Source organism: Lagenorhynchus albirostris, chromosome 19 (genome assembly GCF_949774975.1).
Source record: "Lagenorhynchus albirostris chromosome 19, mLagAlb1.1, whole genome shotgun sequence".
NCBI classification, from domain to species: domain Eukaryota; kingdom Metazoa; phylum Chordata; class Mammalia; order Artiodactyla; family Delphinidae; genus Lagenorhynchus; species Lagenorhynchus albirostris.
This window is the reverse complement of record NC_083113.1, coordinates 54,807,219-54,832,607: the sequence shown is the minus strand read 5'-3', so window position 1 is coordinate 54,832,607 and position 25,389 is coordinate 54,807,219. Positions and strand designations below refer to the sequence as shown.

The 25,389-nt window shown below is 40.8% G+C and overlaps 1 protein-coding gene across 1 annotated transcript in view; it reads right to left on the bottom strand.

The window, feature by feature from the left end:
- Positions 1 to 25,389, bottom strand: part of CDH13 (cadherin 13) — a 1,013,115-nt gene that overhangs the window by 789,627 nt on the left and 198,099 nt on the right. Inside the window, exon 2 of the mRNA XM_060130816.1 lies at positions 6,084 to 6,195. Within this exon, the coding sequence (XP_059986799.1) occupies positions 6,084 to 6,195 (112 nt within the window). The remainder of the gene's footprint in view (positions 1 to 6,083; positions 6,196 to 25,389) is intronic.

Below are 25,389 nucleotides of genomic sequence, written 5' to 3'. Positions count from 1 at the left end.
CAACACCATGGACTCCATGGATGACTTGGCTACTAACCAAGGTCGGTATCAAGGTGGCATGACCAAGAAGTGTCTTGGTGAAAGGAACTCATGGGGGAGGGCAGAAAGCAAGGAGTGCAGGGTCATGGACGATCTGGCACTGGATCCATCCAAGACAGGAAAAAGAGGTACTTTTTCTATATTTTTCTATATTATAGAGGAAGAATGAACTTGTCTACGAACAGAAAAACATAATGCAGTAGAAATTTTGTATCTCACCCAGGTTGACGAAAGTAGATGGGAAAATTAAGTGGCAAATTTCCTTGATAGGTCACGACCAACATCAACAGCAGCTACAAGACACAGGACCAGAGAACTCTGGATAAGAGCCAGAGCACTGGAATCCCGGATTCAAATTCTGATGTCACCAACTATAAGCAATACAACCATGGATGAAGTGCCTCACCTAGCCCAGCCTTAGTATCCTCACCTGTAAAATGGGCACATGAGGGTATTTTTCCCCCTAAGGCCTATTATGAGTTTCAAGGGGACTCTCCACACTTAGAGAGCACACAGTAAATATCGGCTATGAAGGCCACAGATGCCACATTCGTCAGCACTAGGGGTGCCTTTAAAAATTCCCAACATCTGCCTCTAATGTGTGCACACCTGTTACATTTTCTAGAAATTATCTTTCTTTCTGTCAGTATATGCATACAGCCCTTCATGAGGAAGTCTCTTGAGTTATCCCTCCTCTCCAGGGAGATGAACATACTGAAACTTTAGAAGAATATCAGAAAAGTCAAGAGATTAAGTAATATCAACCTAATGCCTTAAATCAGTGATTTCCCACCAAAATGAGGTAAACAAAAACACTTGGTGCATTTTTTACAAAGTAAAATTTACTCAAATTAAAAGACTGCCTTCTCTTCTGTAGTTGGTCCTTACTCCTGTTTCGTTTGTTTTTTGATACTAATGACCTTTTAAAAGAAAAGTCTGGCCACAGTAAATGGAAGTATTCTCACTCTATCTCATTTATTAGCTTGCTTTTTTCCCCTTTTTTTTCATATTCAGATGTAGAAAAATGTTTAAAAGTACACTCTTATCAATCCAAGATTTTTTAAAAATTCTACTGGCCCATGAAGTTCAAATCCTAGAATCACTGATTCAGATTTTTTTTTAATCTCTTCAGATTTTAATGTCCATGATTTGTCTTCTAAAAAGTCAGGTTTAGATGGCCATTATAAGGATCCCAAACCTATCTAAGACCTCTGAATAATAGTAATAATAACAACAACAATGGCAATAATAATAGCAATAATGATAGTAATAATAATAACAGCTTCCATTTATTCATAACTATGTTCTAAGCATTTTTCCATCAATTACTGCATCAACTCTAGAAGTAAAGACTGTAATTATCCTTCTTAGAGAGATGAGGTAATTCAAGCTTACAGGATTCAGGTAACTCACTCTTGGCCACGTAGCTAACATGTGACTGTGTCATATGTTTGAACTCTAGTCAATGTGAGTTTTAAACTATATGACCTTAACCTCAATACTATAATCATCGGGAGGGTACAACTAGAGCCCATCCTTAGTAGAATCATCAAAAGGTCCCTCCTTGGGTGTTGCAAGAGGGGGCTGGGAAGAAGCTGATTCTGCTCAGTGGGAAGCATCTCCTGACAAGAAAATCAGGATATAGTCACAGGTCCATGACCTTGCTGTCCTGCTTGAATGACCAACTTTGTCCTTATCCCCGTGTGGGCCCAAGTTACTCAGAGACAGTTGCCTCCTCTGTGGTCCGGTTCTGTCTCTTTTGCGAGTCTCTTTTTGACTGGGGTCACTTTGCTTTGCTAGGATCTGTGTAGAGATGGTGAACTTATGCCAATACTCGTGTTCCTCTACATTGCTCAGCTTCTTTTGCAGTTAGCTTGGCTATCTGACTAGGTCTGGCTAAGAGTGTAAGCAGAAATGATACATGTCCCTTTTGAGCTCAAGTGGTTAAACATCTGTGGTGCCTTCCTCACCCTTTTTCTCACCCCCCTATTCTCCAGCTCGGTGACGTAAGAGTAACTCAAAGGCCCAAGGTGGCAGGACCAAGTTGGAAGTAGCTTGGGTCCTGCGTGGAGGGCAGCTACTCAAAGGAGAGCTACCCAGGAAAGCAGGCAACCTGCATCCACGTGACCTGAATGAGAAATCAACTCTTATAGAGTTAGGTCGCTGGGGTTGTTTCATAACAAGCCTATTTTGACTAACGAGGCTTCTTTACTAAAAGTGTAATTACACAGGTTGTATCTTAGGTGAACTCAGGTGCGGCAATTTCTCTCTGTGTATCTGTGTTTGTGTGTGTATAGTCCAAGAGGAGTGATCCAGGAAGGATGAACAAGGGGGATGAAAAGCACTGACCTGATAGTGGCTGGGTGGCCAATAAGATGTCCTTTCTGGACACTGGAAGTTGGAGACATCTCTCCCTATAGAGGCTGGAGGACCATGAGTATGGTTTCCCTTAGTGAACAAGATGACCACAGATCCCTCCTTAATGCCAGGAAGGTCTGTCTGAGCTGATATGGCAGGGCAGAATATTCTGTTCTATAATTTTTCAGGACACAAGATAGTCAGGGGCTTATCACTCGGTCTTTCTCCATATCAGATGGGGGGCTTGTCAGTTTTCCAGGCCAGATATTCTTCTGGAGCCTGGGTCAGCTGGGAGGCTGTACACAGGGCCACTATCCAAATATTGTGGTATCAAGATAGCGGCTACCAGAACTGCATGATTTTCACGTTGCAGGAGAAGCAACCCCATCAACCAATTTAAGAGAATTCGGGGTGTTGGAAACCCCTGGGGACCTCCTGCAACAAACCCCTCACAAATTCCTCCTGGAGTCCAAAGGCCTTGAGTGGATATCTCCTTTCTGAGTTTCTGCCTTCTAAACTGCCTTCCCCTTTCTTCTTGTACTTCTCATTGAAAATGACAATAAACACATCTCTCAGCTCCCCTTTTAAGACTGAGATGAAGCCAGGAAACTTTTGTCCAAGTTATCTTGAGTTGGGGGTTTTGCATCATGCTGTGAAAGTTACAATGATAAAGCTCCCCTGGTTACATTAGAAGAAATAGTGGGATGCCATGTTTTGATCCTAGAAGCTTGTTGAAAATGGCCCTTTAAAGACGAAAGCAAGTCTAGTTAGTGGAAAGGAGAGTAGAATAAAGAGTTATTTGGATGTGAAGAAAATAAAAGGCTTTAGAACAACTGAGGGAAAGATGTGTCAGAGTTAACAGTGAATAAAATATTAGGGAAATAAAAGGAGTGGAGGTGACCATTAGTAACAGTTAAAGCAGAAAAAGATAAGTCATTGAGAATTGAGGGGAAAGATGAAAAAGGATAAAAGGAAATATTACCGTCTGAACAAAAAGAGCAGGAAGCCATGGATAGAATAAACATTCCCTGTAATGCGGCTAAAAGCTAACAGAGAATTGGTTGAATATAAGTCTGGGGTAGGAGCAGATATACTATGTCTGTAGGGCAGAGACAACATTTTCAGACAAGTTTATAAAATGGTGAAAAGTGTAGACATAAATTGATTGATAATGCTGTACTTTACACTTTCTGCAAGGTAAAAATTCACAATAATTGGAAGCCAAATCGCCTAAATATTGCAAAGATAAAGGAAAAATGGAACGTGTAACTGCCATAGGAGGAGTCCAAGGTAATGTTACTAACCTGGTTTCTTTTAGCCTCTGTTATTACCTAGATCGTCAGCTTATATTTACACATCACTGAACTATCCCTAACCATTTTCTGGATCTTGGTAGTGGCCTCAAATATCTAGGTATTTTTAAACATTCTGGTTCTGCTTGATTCTTTCCAGTTTTCATCCAGATGTTAGCCTTGTGACAATATGGCCTTCATTCTGAGAGGTCACACCACTCATTGGTTTCTTGGGTAATCACATTTTTCAGAGATAGAAAGGTCTTGTGTTGGACCGTAAAGAAATGCATGAAAGAAACTGAGAATGAGAGGGGAGGGAGGCAGGGAGACTTAAAATGTTAGTTGGTTAGGGGGAAAAGTCCGTTCAAAATTTTGTGCTTCTTATTTCCTCTTCCATGTGGAATAGAGCAAAATACATTGCTACTGCTTCTGGAAATCCAGATTTCCCAAACAGTATTCAATAGACATTCTCAAGTCTGTGAAAACTTTCTTCTTCATTTAGGCACAATTAACCTTATTCTCAGGGTTATACTCACGACAACCTATGTTCACTGCTTTGAGATGAGCTGAAAAGTATCAAACCAAATCTGCTCTTTGTATTTTTTTCCCTAGTAATATACACGGACCCACAGTTTCACTGAGAAGGGGGCTAATCAGATTTTGCTGATCCAACAATTCACATACAAATTCACATATAAATTTTTAAATATCCTCCATCCCTATATCACTGACTTTTCCTGAACGTGCTATCATTGATAATCAACCTAGTTCCATTTAGCATTTACTAGCTTACACAGACTCAACAGCCATAACCCACTAAATTACTTAGGGATTAAAAAAAAAAAACTACATAGACACACACAAAACTGTGATATTGGAATGTACAGGATGGTCTAGTTTAAATGAAAAAGGTCCCCCAAAGTATGATTGTTTCCAGCTTCTCAGAGGTGAATTAAAAGCTGTTTGGTGTCATGAAGATTACAGAAGTCATCACGTTTATGGGCCTGCTTTGCATACCAAGTCTATTAATAATTTCCATACTCAGGGTGGCTTCACATTTCCACACATGTTAATATAGATGCCATTTGGGAATTGCTTGGAGGAAAAGAGAAAAAAAAGAGAAAAGGAGAAGAGAAGAGAGGAGATGATGCAGACGACAGGGGATGAGAGCCAGAAACATGGTACCTTAAACCAAGTTCCGTTTAAAATATAGTGACTCTGATAAATAGAAGAATCAAAAGACAAATGAGAGTTCGTGATGGCCTGACCCAGGAGTCACACTCAGGGATCAAATTAACATGAAATCACACATTGGAATTCACTTATGGTGCCAGTCCTGCACCTTGTCATTATAGACTCTAATTACTGAAATGATTTCATAGGCATAATTGCATCAAGACGTGCATGGGCTTCACCTTGGAGGGCTCCCTTGATGCTCAACATTGTATCTTCATTACTGTGTTCCTTTCAACTCTTAAAATGTGCTCCAGCCTCCCAGAACAATCCAATCGAACAGGCTGAGTTTTCTTTTCCCCCTTTTCTTTAAACATGCCAGCCACATAGCACAGGAATGAAGGAATGTGGTTATCCTGAAAGGCAGACCTGGGACCATAAGGGCAAATGTACAGTTACCTTCCCTAAAGGGACCATAGAGCATCTGACCAAATTAAACCATTGTTTTCATATCCTTCTTTCCCAAATGTTAAAGAACGGTGCTCAAGAGCCTACAATTAAAGGCTTATTTGTCTACCATCAATTTTAAATTCATTGTGCTAAAACTAAGCTTGTTATACCTTTAGCAATGCACTCCATGCCCTCATAAAGATAAAACAATATAACACTGGCATTAAAAACAGGAAGAGATTATAACCACAGATCTGAGCAGAGCATATTTTGAGGACATTAATTGGATTGGGGGGGATTTGAGTTTAGAATAGCCAGTAGAGGTTTCAAATCTTTCAGAAAACTATCTTATTAGCATTAAGAATAAGAGTTTAAATTCCTAGGCCTAAAACTTCCCAGAAGCTAACATCCTGCTCTCACCATTATTTTGATCCGATGCTATGTATGAGATAGAACAGCAGTCCATAGGAAGGCAATGGTCTGTTCTCAGGATCTGCCCAGAGGAAATGGATTTCATACACTGGAGGCTTGGTGGTCCCCTTTCCTGGGAGCAGTCAGGAAATACTTATCGGTGACAAAATACTAAAAAGAGACACACACCACTCTATTCACCTCTACGCTGACAAAGCCCTAATTCAAGACCTTCCACCCTGGGTCAAGCAGTGACATGAGAAAAATGATCAGAAAATAGTTTAGGGAATACCGTATCCTGAGTCACATTCTTAGACATCGGTGAATAGGCCAAAAGCGTCGTCAAGTGACATTGCTTACAGTTTAGAATCGCCTGGTCCTCGATGAATTCAGCTGGCTGGTTGATATGGAACAATTTCTGCTGAAATCCAGGAGTGCAGTCCAAATCTTCTGCAGATGTTAGCTGCAGCACCTGAGAAAAATGAAGCCATCAATGTTTTAACAGCGGCTTATACGTTTGCCCTGCTAACTTTTACCAAATCTGTGACTTTTAGAAACGAGCTGAGGTTTTAATTTCATTTCCCAAATTAAGAGGTAAGTTGATACCTCTCCTGTGGCTGCCAACCATTCGTTTTGGCAATGAGATTTGGAAAACACGCAAATGGGAACAGCTGCTGCAGTGTCCATTAAGTTGTAGTTCAAGAAATAACTTCCTCAGATTTTTACACCTGCTAAGAATCTCACCATGCTTTCCTCGTGTGACATTTCATTACAGAAACTGTCAATTTCATATGATGCCTGAGCTAAAACCAACTTCACTTTCATAGATGCAAAGGAACATGGTCATCGACAAAGAGGAGGAAAATGGAACTATTCCATTGGAAGTTACTTCTAACAAGAATCCAGGGCCCCATAGACCTTCACAGTCCAAGATGGTGGTCACGAGCCACAGGTGACTACTGAGCCCTTGAAATGTAGCTGGGCTGAAACTGTCAGTAGAAAAATACATGTTGGATTTTGAAGACTATATACTGAAAAGAAAAATAAAGTAAAATATATAATTAATAATTTTTATAGGATTCCATGTTGAAATGCTACTTTACAGATTGGACTAAATAGATCCACTATTAAAATAAATTTACCCCTTTCTTTTGACTTTAGTGTGTTTGGCTACTAGGAAATGTAAATTTTACAATTGCTTCTGAAGGCTCAGCTTTGTCTTTGCAAATCCTTGGGGCACTTCATCCAGAAGTTAAAAATTTAGGTTATATGTTTTGAAACATAAAAGTTATGTTAAAATACCCTTGGACAAGGGGTAATGAAGTAAGGTAAGAAATAGTCATAGGCTTAGTAGGCAAAGACCATAAGCAGTGTGAAGGTAGAGATCACCTCTTTTTCCCCATCTTGTATACCGAGCACCTACCACATAGATTGGCACAGAGAAGACGCTCCATAATACTTACAATACAGTGATTGCTAATATTTTTCAGCCTTCGCTATACGGCAAGCACTGTCCTAAGTTTGTTGTATGCATTACCTCCTTCAATCTCCACAACCGCGCTGTGATGTACTTAGCATGTTATAAGACACATTTTGCTGACAGGGGGCCTGAGATTCTAGAGAGGCTAACAATCTTGCCCCGAATCACACAGTTAGGATGGGTGGAGTCAGGATCTGAATCCAGGTTTAAATGTTCTCTGATTTTGACAGAGCTCCGCCCACACCCTTCAGGCGAGAATTTGTATTTTTTTGTCTGGGAATTTCTCTGAAACCTGTGGGAGGCTGCTTTACCCGAGTATGGCACCAGCAGGCAGTGTTTGGAAATTCACACCCCCAAGACCATCGCCATAACTGATGAAAACTGCTGTGTGAATACCCCAGCCCTCAGGTGAGATAACGCAGAGGCAAGTGTTCCGTCTCCCACTTGGACTTAAGCAACAGTTGTCCACGGTGGTATCTGGCTTGATAACTCACCGTCCATTAGCTGCTTTCTCTTCTTTGGCTCATTTACTCATCCCCTGTTGGTATTTTTCTGACATCACCCTCCAAATAAAACTATTTGCACTCAAATCTTTGACTCAGTGTCTGCTTATTGGGAAACTAAACTTTGATACCAGAATGCAAACTCTTTTTTTTTTTAACTTTTTATTTTGTACTTGAGTCTAGCTGATTAATGTTGTGATAGTTTCAGGTACACAGCAAAGTGACTCAGCCATACCAGAATACAAACTGTTAACCACTGCACACAGGCTGTTGAAGAAAACTCATTATCATCCCCACCGGTGATGTCAAAGGAGTGTACAAAAGGTTGGAAGCTGTGGAACCAGGGCTTCTCTCTAAATATCAGCTCTCTGAAATGCACTGAACCCAAAGAACAAGAGCAAGAATCAATCTCCCAAGGTTCACCATGTGGCCGGCCTGAGAAACATCAGAGGAACTGAAATAGGAGAGTCATCACCCTGACAGACATCATCCTTCTAAAATCAAAGGGGGGAAGGATGCTATAGTCGCATATTTGAGCAGTTCTGTGTGTAAAACTTTCCCTTGCCTTGACAGCAGGCTCTGAGTAGATCACGTCTAAGGCAATCATAACGCTGACATCCCAAGTGGTGCACACAGAACACGCAGATTCAGGACTCAGAATCATTTGCTGGCAATTATGCAAGCAGAAAATCTATAACTGGCCAACGTTAATTCAGTCAAACATCAAGTTGTCAAGGGTTGCCTCCAGGCACCTTATGCCTACAATTATACGTTAACCTTATAATCAGCTAATTCTTCCCTCAAATCCCAGACCAGTAAACTAGTCATTCCCGAGGAATTAAGGCAGACGACATTTCTCCAGGGATCCTGAGCTAAGAATCCAAGATTGACTGAGAGCACAGGGGAGTGGAATTCCTCGTGCTTATCTCTCTGTGGCTTAGTCTCTGTCCTGGCCTCTTGGCAGGTTCTACTTAGGATTCCTCTGGAATCATCAAGGAAAAATAAACCGTTTCCAACTGCAGATGCTCAGGGAGGGTGAGGGTGGTGGGAGAACTCCCAGAGGCTCAAGGTTTTTTGGGGTTTTTTTTTGCAAATGCTTGGGTCACTTTATCCACCAGGCAAAATTCAGGTTAAAGGCTTTGTAATATGAACACACAGCACTCTCCTGGGCCAGTGTGACTTAGCAAGGTAAGAACTAGTCAAACAATTCATTCACTCTCTCCTCCCTGTGTCCATTAATTCACTTATTCCCAAACATTTATTAAACTCCTGGGATTCAGTGAGCACTTTGCTAGGTGTTGTCCTGGAGCTTATGGAGAAGCCCTATAACACAGTCATTAAAAGCATGAATTCCAGAGCTGTTTGACTTCGTTCATTCTTGGCTCTGCCCTTTACTGACTGTGCTATTTGGCATTTTTTCCCCCAGCCACTCTGGTCTCAGTTTTCTCATGTAGAGAAATATGGAAAACAAGATGTGCATTGAGGGTGGCCATGTGGGTTCAATGGAATGATACATATAAAGCAATTAGAATAGTGCTGCACAGGATAAGCAGTCAGGAGTGTTAACTGTTATTATGGACTATAAAGGTGAGAGGCATTAACAAATCATCATTTAATTAATTGATTAACTAAAATTAAAATTTAACTTGAAAGGAAATCACGGCTCTCTTCAGGAGCATGTAAAAGCTGGGAGTCGGGAGTCGAACTTCATCTAGAGGAATCAAGGAAAGCAAACCCACTGAAGGGGTTATTTCTGCTTTGATCTCAAAGATGGATCAGAATTAGCTGGATAAATGGAGAGGAATACAGAGTGGTCTCTTTAACCAGTACACACTTTGCTTTCACGTGAATTTACGCCTCTCTGGATTTCATGCAGCAGATCTCTGAAACGACAAAACTTCGTTTAAAAAAGAATCCAGGGGCTTCCCTGGTGGCGCAGTGGTTGAGAGTCCGCCTGCCGATGCAGGGGTCACGGGTTCCTGCCCCGGTCCGCGAAGATCCCACATGCCGCGGAGCGGCTGGGCCCGTGAGCCATGGCCGCTGAGCCTGCGCGTCCGGAGCCTGTGCTCCGCAACGCGAGAGGCCACAACAGTGAGATACCTGCGTCCCGAAAAAAAAAAAAAAAAAAACAGACTAATTTACGGCTCCCCAAAAGCTGAATGTCTGGCTGAGCACTAGTGGTAGAGCGTTCGAGTTACTGCTATTACCCCTTGATTTTTGTAGCAGATTTCAAATAGTATTCAGCTATGAGCTTGCCATGGCTTCAAATTCAATAGCACTGAATTTGGTGGTGGGATATGCAGAGGCATCCCTCACTGGTCTAAGATGAGCATTCAGACATGACTCCAGAATTAGGCAGCCCCTTCTCCAATATCATCACATGTCACTCTTATAAATATGATACCTGGGGGCTTCCCGGGTGGTGCAGTGGTTGAGAGTCCGCCTGCCGATGCAGGGGACACGGGTTTGTGCCCCGGTCCGGGAGATCCCACATACCGCGGAGCGGCTGGGCCCGTGAGACATGGCCGCTGAGACTGCACGTCCAGAGCCTGTGCTCCGCAACGGGAGAAGCCACAACAGTGAGAGGCCATGTACCGCAAAAAAAAAAAAAAAAAAAAAAAAAGATACCTGGACATGCTTTTCCCCAAACTCTCTTTAACATTTCCAGAATATATGCTATGAGCAACATTCCAAATGCATCTTTAATGCCATGGCAGTAATGGTCTTCCTACATGGTTCTTTTGTTCATTTATGCATTAGTTTGCACTTCATAAACAATCGGCAACCAATACACCTTTGAAAGCTCAGCAATGATCAAGTTTTATGATCACCAAAGGATTTCTATTACGTGAAAATTACAATCAGCCTGCTTATGAAGGCAGATTCACGTTCAGACAGACTGTAAGCACAGGACAGAGCCACAATGGTTCTGTATGAATCCCAGTTTACCAGCTGCCATTTACTAACTGTAACCCTCTGTATCTCAGTTTCCTCAGATAGAGTCTTATATGTTGTCATGAGGATTAAGTGAGTTAACTATTGTAAAGAGCTTTGCACGGTACTGGACACATAATAATTGCTCAATAAATGTTTGCTATTATTATTTTTACCATTATTATTTCTATGTATTATGTTTAAATCAATATACAGGATTCACTCATATTCCCAGGGTAGACATTGACAAATATCATCAAAATATTACTTTTGTTGCTACTATAAAATTGTTCAATGGATAGACTATGCTCAGAAATATCAGAGGGAAACAGTAGGGATCTGAATCAGGTAAAAGATAAGGAGAGAATGTGCACCTTGGGGTCAGCTGCACAGTAAGCACATCAGGGCCTATTGTGGACTGACTTGAGCTGCTTTTGCAGGACACTGAGCCTCCTTTAAAATGACAGCTCAGGGACTTCCCTCGTGGTCCAGTGGTTGAGATGCCACGCTCCCAGCGCAGGGGGCCCGGGTTTGATCCCTGGTCAGGGAACTGGATCCTGCATGCCACAGCTAAGGATCTCGCAGGCTGCAATAAAGACCCCACATGCCACAAGAAAGACCCCGTGTGCCGCAACAAAGATCCTGCGTGCCGCAACTAGGACCCAGTGCAGCCAAATAAATAAATCAATATTAAAAAAAAAAGAATAAAATGACAAATCAGACCTCTGTCCTCTATGTACGAGCCCCTGCCCTAAGCTTACGTACGGATGGCAAATTCTGACAACACACTCTTCATACCTGCTTCTCTTCTTAGCTTCCATTTCCGTGCTGCTGTTCAGAGCCTTCTCTTTTAAAAAGAAAGTTTATGTTTATCCTCACAGGTGCTGATTCAAGAGCATAGCCAACTTTGGAGTTTGCTTCCAGAAAAATGATTTTTTTCTGCCCCAGACTGCAGGTTGCCAACTGGCAGCATAAGGGGTGGATCGGGCCAGCAGATGTGGTTGGTTCAGCCAGAGAAGTCTGTCATAAAAGTAAAATTATCATGTTCTATCGAGCACACCTCTCTGAGCTATCCTTGCCTGCACGACTCCCTACGTTACTGCTCCCCAGCACTCAACTTAGTTACACCCTAGTCTGGCCCTCTAGGCATATGAGTTTGCAACCCCTGCTTTAGACTTTGGAAATAAGCTTTTCAGGCAAAGAACTCTCCTTGTTATGAGTATCTACTTACTTCTCATAATAGTACCCACAGCTATGTGCTCCTGGCTCTATTGCAGTAGTTTTGGTCATGTGACTAAGCACTGGCAACAAAAGGAGGGTGGAAGGAATTTCACCACAATTCCTGGCCCCTGAAATGCCCTCTTTTACCCAGCTCGGAGAATAGAATAGAAGGACTTCCAAGGTGGTGGAGTCATCCAACAGAATGATCCGAGAAATCAGTCACTGCTTAGAGGACAAGCACCTGGGAGAGATGCCCAGCAAGGAAACTCCACCTGCAGCCTGTGGTCCCTGAGATCTGGGGTTGTTTGTTACACTTGGCTGACTATGCACTAAACCTGGAAGGCATAAGGGCAGAGGGTTTTCTATATAACAGCATCACAGACTGTTCTAGAGGCCAGAGAGAAACAGAAGAACTGAAGAAAAGCTTAACACAAACGGCCATAAATAAAAACAGAGAAAGTTACTGCCACAAATAATTATATCAGCAGGCTGTGAACAAGCTCAGATCTCATCCTCTCTTAAGTCAGCTTCAAAATGGTATTTTCCAAATGAACTCGCTAGTGTCTCCTGGCCCCTTGTTGTTTTCCTTTCATTGACTCACTCGCTTTTTGCCATTAGGGTAGATGGGCACTTACTTTACCCTTGCCACAAAACACCTCCGGTTTACTCTTGTCAAAGTCAGTCCAGTGGAATCAGTTTGGAGGGGCTTAGACTGGCGGAGAAGAAAGGCTACTATCTCTGATTTGCAGGATATAAAAATGTTACAGCAATGTATCTGATTGATTCTTTATCCTGCCAGGGACCAAAAACCCCGAGTCCTGGAAGGGTTTATAAAGGCACACCGCCTACAGGGAAAGCACAGAGAAAAGAAGCACTTCAAAGACACACACGTACACACAAACACACCTGCAGGCGCACATATTGATGTGTTCACTGTAAGTGTCAGTTCATGTCATCCACGCTCCCTGAGTCTGACCTCCTTGAAATATTCCTGGTGTTTTACAGCCTCCGGACACAGAACACCTGCCACCTTCTTGGCCATTAATGCACGACACTTAGAAATGATTTTGTAATTCTTGGGGAGATAAAGGGTTCTGTTGTTGACTTCATACACAGTTTGAGACCAACATTCTAGACTTATTTCTAATTGAATGATACTCAGTATCTTTTCCTCAAATTATTAAAAGGGAAGATGCATATAACTGGAAAAGCATGGGACAAGAAGCCAAAACTAATCTGAGCCTGAATTCTGGCTATGTGGCCATTTCCCTGACTTTTGGCAAATTACTTAAACTTGAACAGCCTCTGTGTTTTCTTTAAATGAGCATAACACCACCTATGCATACAGTTGCTGGGGGACTTTAATGAGATAATGTAAAAAGAAAGACTATATGGTAGACAGAATAATGGTCCCCAACAGATGCCCTCAGTCTAATCCCTGGGACCTGTGAATATGTCACACTAAATGAAAAGGAGAATTAAGGTTGAAAATCACCTGACCTTAAAATAGAGTGATTATCCTAGATTAGATGGACCCCATGTAATCACACTTAGAGAAAGAGGTGTGACAATGAACGCCAGGTCATAGTGATGTCATGTGAGATGGACTCAACCTGCCATTGCTGGCCTTGAAGGCGGAGAAAGGGGCCACCAGCCAAGGAATGCAAGAGACGAGAAGCTGGAAAAGGTACCAAAAAAAGGATTTTCCCCTGGAACCTCAAGAAGGAATACAGCCCTGCTGACACCTGGATTTTGCTCAATGAGACTTCTGACCTTCAAAACTGTAAGATAACCCATGGTGCTGTTTTACATTGCTAAGCACGTGGTACGTTGTTACAGCAGCCACAGGACACTCATATGGTTACCACAGCGCTGGCCCCACAGTAGACACTCAGAAAATGTTGGTTCCCTTTACTTGATTTTTCAAGATATAATTTGAGCAAACCAATGGAGAGGGAGAAACAGAGGAGGGAAAGAGGAAGGTGGAGTGGAGGGAAACTGAGAGAGGGAGGAAAAGAGGGAAGGTGAAAAAAGAGTCATGACACTGGTTCAAGATGGTGGAGTAGAAGGACGTGCTCTCACTCCCTCTTGCTAGAGCACCAGAATCACAACTAACTGCTGAACAATCATCGACAGGAAGACAATGGAACTCACCAAAAAAGATACCCCACATCCAAAGACAAAGGAGAAGCCGCAATGAGAAGGAGGGGCACAATCTCAGTAAAATCAAATCCCATAACCACTGGGTGGGTGACTCACAAACTAGAAAATAATTATACCACAGAAGTCCACCCACTGGAGTGAAGGTTCTAAGCCCCATGTCACGCTTCCCAACCTGGGGGTCTGGCAATGGGAGGAGGAATTCCCAGGGAAACAGACTTTGAAGGCTGGCGGGATTTGCTTGCAGGACTTCGACAGGACTGGGGGAAACAGAGACTCCACTCTTGGAGGGCACACACAAAGTAGTGTGCACATCAGGACCCAGGGGAAGGAGCAGTGACCCCATAGGAGACTGAACAAGACCTGCCTGCTAGTGTTGGAGAGACTCCTGCAGAGGTGGAGGGTGGCTGTGTCTCACTGTGAGGACAAGGACACTGGCAGCAGAAATTCTGGGAAGCACTCCTTGGCGTGAGCCCTCCTGAAGTCCACCATTAGCCCCACCAAAGAGCCTCTAGGCTCCAGTGTTGGGTCGCCTCAGACCAAACAACCAACAGGGAGGGAACTCAGCCCCACCCATCAGCAGACAAGCAGATTAAAGTTTTACTGAGCTCTGCCCAACAGAGCAACCCCAAGCTCTACCCACCACCAGTCCCTCCCAACAGGAAGCTTGCACAGCCTCTTAGATAGCCTCATCCACCAGAGGACAGACAGCAGAAACAAGAACTACAATCCTGCAGCCTGTGGAACGAAAACCACATTCACAGAAAGATAGACAAAATGAAAAGGCAGAGGACTATGTACCAGATGAAGGAACAAGATAAAACCCCAGAAAACAACTAAATGAAGTGGAGATAGGCAACCTTCCAGAAAAAGAATTCAGAATAATGATAGTGAAGATGATCCAGGACCTCGGAAAAAGAACGGAGGCAAAGATCGAGAAGATGCAAGAAATGTTTAACAAAGACCTAGAAGAATTAAAGAACAAACAACTACAAGAATTAAAGAACAAACAAACAGAGATGAACAATACGATAACTGAAATGAAAAATACACTAGAAGGAATCAATAGCAGAATAACTGAGGCAGAAGAATGGATAAGTGACCTGGAAGACAGAATGGTGGAATTCACTGCTGTGGAACAGAATAAAGAAAAAGAATGAAAAGAAATGAAGACAGCCTAAGAGACCTCTGGGACAACATTAAATGCACCAACATTCAAATTATAGGGGTCCCAGAAGGAGAAGAGAATGAGAAAGGACCCGAGAAAATATTTGAAGAGATTATAGTTGAAAACTTCCCTAATGGGAAACGAAATAGTCTCCGCAGTCAAGGAAGCGCAGAGTCCCATGCAGGATAAACCCAAGGAGAAACACGCTGAGACACACAGTAATCAAATTGAAAAAAATTAAAGACAAAAAAATATTATTGAAAGCAACAAGGGAAAAATGACAAATAACATACAAGGGAACTCCCATAAGGTTAACAGCTGATTTCTCAGCAGAAACTCTACAAGCCAGAAGGGAGTGGCACGATATATTTAAACTGATGAAAGGGAAGAACCTACAACCAAAATTACTCTACTCGGCAAGGATCTCAATCAGATTCGACGGAGAAATCAAAAGCTTTACAGACAAGCAGAAGCTAAGAGACTTCAGCACCACCAAACCAGCTCTACAACAAATGCTAAAGGAACTTCTCTAAGTGCAAAACAGCAAGAGAAGATAAGGACCTACAAAAACAAACCCAAAACAATTAAGAAAATGGTAATAGGAACATATATATTGATAATCACCTTGAATGTAAATGGATTAAATGTTCCAACCAAAAGACTCAGACTGGCTGAATGGATACAAAAACAAGACCTGTATATATGCAGTCTACAAGAGACCCACTTCAGACCTAGGGACACATACAGACTGAAAATGAGGGGATGGAAAAAGATATTCCATGCAAATGGAAATCAAAAGAAAGCTGGCGTAGGAATACTCGTATCAAATGAAATAGACTTTAAAATAAAGAATGTTACAAGGAACAAGAAAGGACACTACATAATGATCAAGGGATCAATCCAAGAAGAAGATGTAACAATTATAAATATATATGCACCCAACATAGGAGCACCTCAATACCTAAGGCAACTGCGAACAGCTATAAAAGAGGAAATCAACAGTAACACAATAATAGTGGGGAAATTTAACACCCCACTTACATCAATGGACAGATCATTCAGACAGAAAATTAATAAGAAAGAGAAGATTTAAATGACACAGTAGAGCAGATAGATTTAACTGGTATTTATAGGACATTCCATCCGAAAACAGCAGATTGCACTTTCTTCACAAGTGCACATGGAACATTCTCCAGGATAGATCACATCTTGGGTCACAAATCAAGCCTTGGTAAATTTAGGAAAATTGAAATCATATCAAGCATCTTTTCCGACCCCAACGTTATGTGATTAGAAATAAATTACAGGAAAAAAAAAAGTAAAAAACACAAACACATGGAGGCTAAACAATATGTTCCTAAATAACCAAGAGTTCACTGAAAAAATCAAAGAGGAAATCAAAAAATACCTACAGACAAAAGACAATGAAAACACAATGATCCAAAACCTGTGGGATGCAGCAAAAGCAGTCCTAAGAGGGAAGTCTGTAGCAATACAATCCTACCTCAAGAAACAAGAAAAATCTCAAATAAACAACCTAACCTCACACCTAAAGCAATTAGAGAAAGAAGAACCAAAAAAACCCCTAAGTTAGCAGAAGGAAAGAAATCATAAAGATCAGATCGGAAATAAATGAAATAGAAATGAAGGAAACGATAGCAAAGATCAATGAAACTAAAAGCTGGTTCTTTGAGAAGATAAACAAAATTGATAAACCATTAGCCAGACTCATCAAGAAAAAAAAGGGAGAAGACTCAAATCAATAGAATTAGAAGTGAAAAAGGTGAAGTGACAACTGACACTGCAGAAATACAAATGATTATGAGAGATTACTACAAGCAACTCTATGCCAATAAAATGGACAACCTGGAAGAAATGGACAAATTCTTAGAAAAGCACAACATTCCAGGACTGAAGCAGGAAGAAATAGAAAATATAAACAGACCAATCACAAGCACTGAAATTGAAACTGTGATTAAAAATCTTCCAAAAAGCAAAAGCTTAGAACCAGATGGCTTCACAGGTGAATTCTATCAAACATTTAGAGAAAGAGCTAACACCTATCCTTCTCAAACTCTTCCAAAATATAGCAGAGGGAGGAACACTCCCAAACTCATTCTATGATTCTCATTCAATATCACCGATGAGCATAGATGCAAAAATCCTCAACAAAATACTAGCCAACAGAATCTAGCAGCACATTAAAAGGATCATACATCAAGATCAAGTGGGGTTTATCCCAGGAATGCAAGGATTCTTCAATATATGGAAATCAATCAATGTGATACACCATATTAACAACTTGAAGGATAAAAACCATATGATTATCTCAAAAGATACAGAAAAAGCTTTTGACAAAATTCAACACCCATTTACGATAAAAACCCTCCAAAAAGTAGGCATAGAGGGAACTTACCTCAACATAATAATGGCCACATATATGACAAACCCACAGCCAACATTGTTCTCAATGGTGAAAAACTGAAACCATTTCCACGAAGACCAGGAACAGGACAAGGTTGCCCACTCTCACCACTATTATTCAACATGGCTTTGGAAGTTTTACCCACAGCAATCAGAGAAGAAAAAGAAATAAAAGGAATTCAAATCGGAAAAGAAGAAGTAAAACAAACGGTCACCGTTTGCAGATGACATGATACTACACATAGAGAATCCTAAAGATGCCACCAGAAAACTACTAGAGCTACTCAATGAATTAGGTAAAGTAGCAGGATACACAATTAATGCACAGAAATCTCTGGCATTCCTACACACTACTGATGAAAAATCTGAAAGAGAAATTAAGGAAACACTCCCATTTACCATTGCAACAAAAAGAATAAAATACCTAGGAATAAACTTAGCAAGGAGACAAAAGACCTGTACGCAGAAATTTATAAGACACTGATGAAAGAAATTAAAGATGATACAAACAGATGGAGAGATATACCATGTTCTTGGATTCGAAGAATCAACATTGTGAAAATGACTATACTACCCAAAGCAATCTATAGAGTCAATGCAATCCCTATCAAGCTACCAATGGCATTTTCCAGAGAACTAGAACAAAATATTTCACAATTTGTATGGAAATACAAAAGACCCCGAATAGCCAAAGCAATCTTGAGAAAGAAAAACGCAGCTGGAGGACTCAGGCTCCTGGACTTCAGACTATACTACAAAGCTATAGTAATCAGGACAGTATGGTACTGGCACAAAAACAGAAATATAGATCAATGGAACAGGATAGAAAGCCCAGAGATAAACCCACATATGGTCAACTAATCTATGACAAAGGAGGCAGGGATATACAATGCAGAAAAGACAGCCTCTTCAATAAGTGGTGCTGGGAAAACTGGACAGCTACATGTAAAAGAATGAAATTAGAACACTTCCTAACACCATACACAAAAATAAACTCAAAATGGATTAAAGACATAAATGTAAGACTGGACACTATAAAACTCTTAGAGGAAAACATAGGAAGGACACTCTTTGACATAAATCACAGCAAGATCTTTTTTGACCCACCTCCTAGAGAAATGGAAATAAAAACAAACAAATGGGACCTACTGAAACTTAAAAGCTTTTGCACAGCAAAAGAAACTATAAACAAGAAGAAAACACAACCCTCAGAATGGGAGAAAATATTTGCAAACGAATCAATAGACAAAGGATTAGTTTCCAAAATATATAAACAGCTCATGCAGCTCAATATTAAAAAAACAAACAACCCAATCCAAAAATGGGCAGAAGGCCTTAACAGACATTTCTCCAATGAAGACATACAGATGGCCAAGAGGCACTTGAAAAGCTGCTCAACATCACTAATTATCAGAGAAATGCAAATCAAAACTACAATGTGGTATCACCTCACACTGGTTAGAATGGGCATCATCAGAAAATCTACAAACAACAAATGCTGGAGAGGGTGTGGAGAAAAGGGAACCTTCTTGCCCTGTTGGTGGGAATGTACATTGATACAGCCACTATGGAGAACAGTATGGAGGTTCCTTAAAAAACTAAAAATAGAACTATCATACGACCCAGCAATCCTACTACTGGGCATATACCCTGAGAAAACCATAATTCAAAAAGACACATGCACCCCAATGTTCATTGCAGCACTATTTACAATAGCCAGGTCATGGAATCAACCTTAGTGCCCATCGACAGACGAATGGATAAAGAAGATGTGGTACATATACACAATGGAATATTACTCAGCCATAAAAAGGATTGAAATTGGGTCATTTGTAGAGATGCTGATGGGCCTAGAGACTGTCATACAGAGTGAAGCAAGTCAGAAAGAGAAAAACAAATATTGTATATTAACATATATATGTGGAACCTAGAAAAATGGTACAGATGAACTGGTTTGCAAGGCAGAAACAGAGACACAGATGTAGAGAACAAACGTATGGACACCAAGTGGGGAAAGCAGGGCGTGGGTTGCGGGGGTGGTGGTGGGATGAATTGGGAGATTGGGATTGACATATACACACTAATATGTATAAAACAGGTAACTAGTAAGAATCTCCTATATAAAAATAAATAAATAAAATTGAAAAAAAAAAAAAGAGAGACATGACTTTGGAACCCTTGGACGAGGCCATCAGAAAGTCATGATGTATAAATAATGCCTCCATGCTCCATTCCTGAGCATAAATAGGCATAGTCTCTTTTCTTTTGTCTTAGCAACTGTTCCTTTGAAAGGACGGGGTGGGTGTTTGGATCTGCTGTTATGACAGAGAGTGGTTGGGTTCATTTTTTTTCGTTAATTCCCTTAATCAAAATTTAAAGTTTCTATTATCTTCCAGGCCCTGGGCTAGATGCCAGAGATGAAGAAATAAACAAAGCCCTTGATAAACTCATTATCTAGAAGGAAAGGCAGACACACAGGCATATAATATAAAATATAATATAAAACTTTCTATTGAGAATTAGGAAGCAGTTCAAAGCAAAGATTCTTGAACTAGTCTACCTGGGTTCAGATCCCAATTTTACCAAGTAGTTGCTGTGTGGCCCTGGGCACGTCACTTAACGTCTCTGTGTTTTAGTTTCCTCCTTTGTACGATACAGCCATTAATTGTGTCTATTCTCGTTGATTGTGAGATTCAATAAGTTAACATAAATCAAAAGGTTTAGGACAGGAACAGGCTCATAATAGGTGCTACATGTTACCTATTGTTGTTATTATTTGCATTAATACAGAGGAATAGGTATTAAGTGTTATGAAAATACAGAATAGAGAACAGCACACTCTTTGGATTAGAATGGGAAATGGGACCATGTCACAGATTAGGCCATATTGGAAAGATGATTGATATTTTTCAAGTGGCAAAGTATAAAAAACAGAGTTCCATGCAGGGATCAGGTAAATGCAAACACTAAGGCATGCCAGTTGAAGAAACAGAGAGCAATTTCTGAGGGATAACAAGATATGGGCTGTTTTCAAGATTATTTGAAAGTGTTTTGTTGTCTAAAATAGGATTGAATTGACCAGACATGTCCTCCTTGAGTCTGGCTAAACAGGCTAAAACAGAGCCAAAACTTATTCACGCAATGAAGTCACGATTTTTGTCACAATAGAATTAATTTTTCACTCTTAAGATTCCAGGATTAATCAACTAGACAGCGGAAATTTTTTAAAGAAAAATAGTGTTTTGTAAAAATTTAAGTTAATGAAAAATTAGGAAGACTTGCTTTGCTGGCTCTTAGTAGAAACTAGAGGCTGTACCTGCCCTAGAATTGATGGTGTTTGTGTCTATGAAATTTTGGTAATTAAATTAGTGCTGCTAAATGTCAGTTAAGACCTGCATCGCCTAAGTCAATAAAGGAGTCCTTATGTGAAGTAATCTTGGGTGAGGCTTAGCAGCCCCAGGAAATTCAGTTGAGCAAATATGAAATACCTACTGTGTGCCAGGACTAGAAGACTTGTTTGGTCTACATATAAAACCCTAATTCTATGGAGTCCTATTAAAGGAGTACTTACTTACAGGACTTATAAGGACTTACTTATAGGAGGCTTACTAAAGGAATAGGTTTGGGATTTGAGGATTCAGCTCAATAGAAGATCAGTGTCTGAATCCATCACCTTGGCCAACCTCTAATCTCAGTCACTACAGTTCCCCAAGGGCTCAGACTTGCCCTGCAGAGTATCCTCAACCTTTTCACATTCTGTTCTGTGGCTTGCTCCTACACTACAGGTTACAGTGAGACTGAGCAGACTTGGGAAATTCAGAAGAGTTAAGGCTCCCAGCACAGACTTCAATGTTGGCCTTGATGCTGGGAAGTGGCGGCTGGTTAAATGCCCCACCCTGCCTTCTTCCAGACCTAGTCCTCTGAGAGACATTTGAGTGCCACCGAGAGGTCCCAGTGGGTTGAGCCCTTGTTGTCCACAGCAGTGACATCAATGATACCTTGTTACATTGGCTCTCTCCCTCCTCCCCTGCATCCCCCTCCTGCCCCTCACTCCTGTTTCCTCGGTCACCTGCCAAAGGAAACTACCTGTATCTAGTCCTTTGTCTTAGGCTCTCAAGGGAACACAACATAAGACAAGCCCCAGGTATTAGTTACATATTGCTGCTGTAACAAATTACTACATTCTTAGTGGCTTAAACATACTTTATTACCTTATAGTTCTGGGTATCAGAAGCCTAAAATAGGTCCACAGGCTGTGTCCCTTCAGCAGGCTCCTGTTTCCTTTCTGTCTATAACTCTGATACACCATCTACATCCTTTAGCTCATGGCCTCCTTTCTCCATCTTCAGAGCTGGGAGCATAGCATCTTCTAATCTCTTTGTCTCTCTTTTTCCATCATCATATTGCCTTCTGTTTCTAACTGACTCCTTCCACATCCCTTTTATAAGGATGGTTGTGATTACATCAGGGTCACCTGGGTAATCCAGGTAACAGTCACATGTTCTGGGAATTAGAACCTGAGGACCAGGGGACCATTTTCAGCTTACTACCACCCATGAAAAACTTATATAAGGGAAGGAAAGGTGTATATATAATACAATTATATAAATATTTATATATTTATTTATGGCTATTATTCTGTCATGAGGAACAAGGCAATCCTGCCATTTTCGACAGCATGGATGGAACTTGAGGGCATTATGCTAAGTGAAATAAGCCAGACAGAGGAAGACAAATACTGCATGGTATCCCATATATCTGGAATCTTAAAAAAAAAAAATAAACAAACAAAAGTCAAACTCATAGAATCAGAGAGTAGAAAAGTAGTTGTGAGAGGCTTGAGTGTGGGGAAAATAGAGATTGGTAAAAGGATACGAACTTTCAGATATAAGACGAATAAGGTCTGAGGTGACTATGGTTGATGGTACTGTGCTGTATGGTTGAGGTTTGCTGTGAGGCTGGAACTCAGATGTTTTCACAAAAAAAAAAAAAAAAAGGAAAGGATAGATATGTGAGACGATGGATGTATTAACTAACTAGATGGGGGAATCCTTCTCAATGTACGATATATGTGTGTCAGGTCACCATGACATATTCTTTAAAGAGCTTATAATTTTGTTTATCAATTATACCTCAATAAAGCTGAAATTAAAAAGAAAAGCAAAAATATCCAAGAGGCTGTCGTTCCACAATTCCCCACATTCCTGGCAATATTTACCTGTGAAATCAAGAAAATCTAAATGGATACCTTACTGATGGTCAATAGTTATATATCTAGGCCTGATGTTGTGTCAATTTAACAACTAACGATGACCTTTTCTTGCTTAGAAATAATTATCAGATCCTGCCTGGCCTTGCTGTGAAGTGGAACATTTTATTCTAACTGTGCAACTCTCAACACTTTCTTCTCTGCCAGACATTAGACAAGATGTCAGATTTGTCATCATACTGGAAGGCTTTTATTAATTATCTTTCAGAGGCAAAGTCCTTTTTGTAATTTGTTTTTTCACACCAGGAAAATTCTTCTATTGAACTAAATGTCTATCTTGTTAAATTGGTTTTTTACTGCTAAAGTTTCTTGCTTTGAAAAGTTCCAGAAGAAAAGAAATAAACCCAGCAAAAACTGGTGGTAAGGTCAAGCAAGATTGATTGTGTTAAGTAGAACACCTCATATCCTTCCTCAGCATAGAGTGTAATATGCATCTTTCTTTAAAATCTAACTGCCTAATTAAGGTACAGTTAAGAGAAAAATTTCTCCAAATTGTTATTTGCCTGAATCAGAAGGAATTTAAATGACTGCTCTTTACATGCCAATTAATCATATTCTGAAGGACTCATTCATTGATGTAAGTAACATTTATTGAGTGCCTATTATGTGTCAGTGCCAAAAGAGACAAAAATTAGTAAGATAAGGCCCCTACTGTTTAGGAACACAGAGCACAATTGGAAAGATTGATATGTAAATACCTACTTTAAAAACACAACTAAAAGTATAAGAATGGAGTAAGTAATCTAGTAGAAAAAGTCAAAAAAAGGACAAAACTCAATGTTGGGGGGTGTGAATAACGTCACTAGAGAAACCACTGTCCTAGACATCAATTTGGTTGACTGTGCCTGTATACCCTTACCTTTTAAACAGAAGAAGATGCACAGTGGGGAGGACCAGGAATGATGGTAATCCTTCAATTCCCTCTTCAGTGCTGCTACTACAATTGCTCACAAGGACTCAGATGTCTCAAGATGGAGACATGAAAAAATTCCCGATGATGAAAAAATCCCTAAAGTCTTGGAAAACTTTATTTTTATATTTGTAATAAATTTATTTATTTAATTTATTTATTTTTGGCTGCGCTGGGTCTTCGTTGCTGCCTGCAGGCTTTCTCTAGTTGTGGCGAGCGGGGACTACTCTTCGTTGTAGTGCATGGGCTTCTCATTGCAGTGGCTTCTCTTGTTGCGAAGCACAGGCTCTAGGCGCGCAGGCTTCAGGAGTTGTGGCATGTGGGCTCAGCAGTTGTGGCTCACAGGCTCTAGAGCGCAGGCTCAGTAGCTGTGGTGCAGGGGCTTAGTTGCTCCGCGGTATATGGGATCTTCCCAGACTAGGGCTCGAACCCGTGTTTCCTGCATTGGCAGGTGGATTCTTAACCACTGTTCCACCAGGGAAGCCTCACAATTTTATTTTTAAAAGGCAAGAATTCTTGAGAAGATAGAAACTAGAAAATAATTTAAGAAGCAATTTTTTCTGCTCTATATTTCCAGAACAGCAAGTAAGATAATAATATAATATCTAAGTGGAACACAATGTGGTCTCAGATTTCAAGGGAGAAAAAAATAGAGGGAGACCTTCCAGCAGTGAGGAACACCCAGAATAATTCTGGCAAGTGTTTAACGACCAGCTCTCCAAGAAAGAAATGCCTTGATTTGTAACATTTGCCAGTTTCCATGGTGTAAATACTCCCATTATGGCCAATTTCAAGCTACCAACGTGAAGTCGCTAGATGCAGAGTGGGGAAGAGATGCGTGCACAGTTGGCTCCTATGAGCTGAGCAGATCCAGCCCAGCACTGGGTGTGCCAGTTCCTAATCCTGGGTCATCTGGGCCAAGAATTTGCCTGGACTCTTGCAGGGCCTTTATGAGCATGACCCACCATGACACCAAGTAGAGCTTCCCTCCTTCCCGGGGTGACATCTTATAATCCAGGATGGGGTTACATTACACATCAAAACAGCCGGGAAAACCGTCACTAATGGAGCAAAATGGCCCACCATAATTTGGTTTTACAGTAAGAGAAGATGCAATGAATCCTTGATCCCTGACCTTGTGTTATTTAAATATTGTTTTTGATGTTTTATCCAGAGTCCTAGCTCAAATGATCAGAGATAATCCTGCCTTCTGACATAATTAGGGAGCTGCTGCTTTGCTAAGCTGGGAATAATCAATATGACCTTGAAAGTTTGTCTATAGTACCATACTAATGTTCAGAGCACACACAAGGCAGCCACAGTAGTGTCTCCCTAGATACTCAAACATCAGCTACAGACTTTGTTCCCAGGACAAACAGTCTCTAACAGAGAGGGTGCAAATTATGCTGGCCAGCAGGCCACGTATGGCCACTATATCTGTTAGATAGCCTTTAGTTCATGGATTAATTGCTAACATTTAAATATCAAGGATTTTCACTAAGTACGTGGGTTTGAGACAGCACTGGGATTGGAGTCAAACAGAACAACACTCCCCACGTGATAAGGATATCGCCCTGATGGGCAGAATTTCATCTCC